The sequence below is a fragment of the Dendropsophus ebraccatus genome, chromosome 6, assembly GCF_027789765.1.
Source record: "Dendropsophus ebraccatus isolate aDenEbr1 chromosome 6, aDenEbr1.pat, whole genome shotgun sequence".
Classification (NCBI taxonomy): domain Eukaryota; kingdom Metazoa; phylum Chordata; class Amphibia; order Anura; family Hylidae; genus Dendropsophus; species Dendropsophus ebraccatus.
The window spans coordinates 116,105,971-116,109,517 of NC_091459.1; the positions used below are offsets into that span (position 1 = coordinate 116,105,971).

Genomic DNA, 3,547 nt, shown 5'->3' on the forward strand with positions numbered 1-3,547 from the left:
GGATATGATGCCCTGTATGCCGGTGCCCAGCTGGGATATGATGCCTGTATGCCGGTGCCCAGCTGGGATATGATGCCCTGTATGCCGGTGCCCAGCTGGGATATGATGCCTGTATGCCGGTGCCCAGCTGGGATATGATGCCCTGTATGCCGGTGCCCAGCTGGGATATGATGCCCTGTATGCCGGTGCCCAGCTGGGATATGATGCCCTGTATGCCGGTGCCCAGCTGGGATATGATGCCCTGTATGCCGGTGCCCAGCTGGGATATGATGCCCTGTATGCCGGTGCCCAGCTGGGATATGATGCCCTGTATGCCGGTGCCCAGCTGGGATATGATGCCTGTATGCCGGTGCCCAGCTGGGATATGATGCCTGTATGCCGGTGCCCAGCTGGGATATGATGCCCTGTATGCCGGTGCCCAGCTGGGATATGATGCCTGTATGCCGGTGCCCAGCTGGGATATGATGCCTGTATGCCGGTGCCCAGCTGGGATATGATGCCCTGTATGCCGGTGCCCAGCTGGGATATGATGCCCTGTATGCCGGTGCCCAGCTGGGATATGATGCCTGTATGCCGGTGCCCAGCTGAGAGGCGATGTCCTTGATGCTATAGTCCATGTATCGGTTCCGGTAACCGGTGAGCCATCATTTCGTGACTGCCGTCGCCCAGCAGAGATGCCCGGTGTGTCAGAACCGGTTCCGATGTGTCCGGTGAGCTGTCGGATCCCGGCTCTGCTCCATCTCTCTGACAGCGGCTCCAGGAAACACGATCCCCTTTGGAACGTTTGCGCCGTTCTACCTGTCCCGGCGACCAATCAGGGCGCAGCGCAGTGTCCCCGCCCCCAGCAGGGGGGAAGCCGCCAGCCAATCAGAAGTTTTGCAGTCAGTAAACCTCCCTCTCAATCACAGCCAAGCTCAAAAAGCGAGAAAAGCCGACTAAACCCGTTTGTGCGGCGCCCGGGCTCCCGTCCCCTGCGACAGATCTGTCCGAACTAGAAAGTCCAGTTCCACCGACACGGGCGACAGCATGACACAAGACTACGACAAGTAAGTGATCGGCGCGTACCGAGTGCTGTGCCAGCTGTGCGGGGCACTCACCCTCCGATACCGGCCCCGTGCCCGGACAGCTGCACCTGCCGCATCCTCCGATCCGCACTGACAGGCTGCTGCCCTATGGAGTCCCGCAGGTGCTGGGGCAGCAGATCTGTATACAGCAGGACTCTACAGTGCTGGATCAGCTGCTATCAGTCCCAGCTGCTATCAATACCTGCTGCTATCCCTGCATTCTGTGGACTAAGATCACACCTCTGCCTGGTGTCCCCCATGTTATCCTGCTGTGCCCCATGTTATCCTGCTGTGCCCCATACACCTATGCTGTGCCCCATACACCTATGCTGTGCCCCATACACCTATGCTGTGCCCCATACACCTATGCTGTGCCCCATACACCTATGCTGTGCCCCATACACCTATGCTGTGCCCCATACACCTATGCTGTGCCCCATACACCTATGCTGTGCCCCATACACCTATGCTGTGCCCCATACACCTATGCTGTGCCCCATACACCTATGCTGTGCCCCATGTTATCCTGCTGTGCCCCATACACCTATGCTGTGCCCCATACACCTATGCTGTGCCCCATACACCTATGCTGTGTTCCATGTTATCCTGCTGTGCCCCATACACCTATGCTGTGCCCCATGTTATCCTGCTGTGCCCCATACGCCTATGCTGTGCCCCATACGCCTATGCTGTGCCCCATACGCCTCTAATATTACCCACATTGCTTCATTTTTTTTCACTATAGATCTCTGCTGTTCTCCATAGATCTCTATTGTCCTACTATTCCCCATATATATCTCTGTGTCCCATAGATCTCTAATGTCTCCTATATTGTCCTACTATTCCTGCCCTCATAGTCTCCATTGTTGTGCTGCTGTGCCCCATAGATCTCTACTGTACCCCATACACCAGTGCTTCGGTGCCCCATAGATCTCTACTGTACCTCATACACCAGTGCTTCGGTGCCCCATAGATCTCTACTGTACCTCATACACCAGTGCTGCTGTGCCTCAGAAATCTCTCATCTGTATAGTGTAAGACCTGTGAATATATATCCTCCTGTAATATGTTGCAGTGATCTATAGGTAGAGGCAATATGTCTAAAGATCTAGGTATGGCCAGTAGTGGATTATAATAGGGGCGTTTCGGGCGGCAGCCCGGGGCCCTGAGCTCCTGGGGGGCCCATGACCACCCAAAAAGACTTATCCTTTCAGTGGTGTACTGTCTCCTGGCTACACTTCCGCCATGATTTGCAAAAGATCACCGTTTTTTTATGGCAATTTTGCACAAATCAGGACATCATGACATTATCTGTCCTGTACTATGAACGCCAGGCTAGTGCCGCCATAGTTACAGTGGGGTGGGGGGGCCCAGGCTTGGTGAACAGCCCGGGGCCTATGGTAACGTTAATCCGCCCCTGGGTATGGCCCATATATTTCAAACTGTACTGGAAGCAAACTCTTTTCTGACACTACACCCCACACACATACAGTATATACACACACACATTTGTCCTATATACATAGCCCTGTGTGCAACCTCTCTAGTATACTATGTGCACACTTTAGCTCCTGTCATATACCTGGCACCTGTAGTAAAGCAAAGATTACTGGTGAATTCCCTATAAAAGGAAACTCCTTTACAGCCTTTCTTCTTGTTGTACATTGGGATATCTCTGTGTTAAGGTCAATTCCCCTGCAGTCCTGTGTAAAACCCCATATAACCACCTGCTATATTGAGGTATAACAGGTTACATACTTCTGTGTGCTCACTTACATGACATGCGTGCTACATTGGTGATGTGTTACGTTGTGGTGACTCGGCTGCATGTCCCATATCTGTAGATCAGAGACGCAGGATCCCCTTCCCCTTGTGAAAGTGTCTTCAAGGTTGATACAGTTGGATGAAACCTGAGCCCTACAAGGCGTTGGTCATAGAAGAATAGTGGTGGAACAATTAGTGTCTGCCATCACTTCTTAGTCCCCCAAATCCGTAGAAACTGATACAAACGCAGACTCCAGAGGTGTCTCTTTATTTTATTCCGAACTAGTTCTACCTTCAATTGCGTTTTTGCTTCTTTCTAGTGAAGAATCTGATGGTGCGGAGGTGGCTCCTAGTTTTCCTAAAACCAAAGGCTTCTATAAAAGTGTTAAGTCCCCCCTCCCCTTCTACTTCTATTCCCTGCCTATTTCATGAGTCACTCATGGTCCAGGATATAGACTCAGCAGGTTGCTGCTAAAGATGATAAATCATGATTCTAGCCATGGCGGCAAAATCTACATAACAATAAAACAACTGCGGAGAAAACAAATATTTTTTTTGTTTCGTAAATGACGAAATATTTACAAAATAAAAATTTGTTTATGTAAACAAACAAAAAAAACAAAATATCAACTGTCACTTGTTTTTATTGTTCCATACAGTTTTTTTATTGTAACTTTATCATTTTAACAGTTTTTTTTGATAAAAAAAATATATTTGTT

At 50.3% G+C, this 3,547-nt stretch overlaps 1 protein-coding gene across 2 annotated transcripts in view; it reads left to right on the top strand.

Annotated features, from left to right (window-relative positions):
* Window positions 1-911: 911 nt before the first annotated feature.
* Window positions 912-3,547, top strand: part of GRHL1 (grainyhead like transcription factor 1) — a 25,446-nt gene continuing 22,810 nt past the window's right edge. For both annotated transcript variants that reach the window (XM_069975721.1, XM_069975722.1), the window contains exon 1: window positions 912-1,046. In XM_069975721.1, the coding sequence (XP_069831822.1) occupies window positions 1,027-1,046 (20 nt within the window). In that variant the 5' untranslated portion in view covers window positions 912-1,026. The remainder of the gene's footprint in view (window positions 1,047-3,547) is intronic.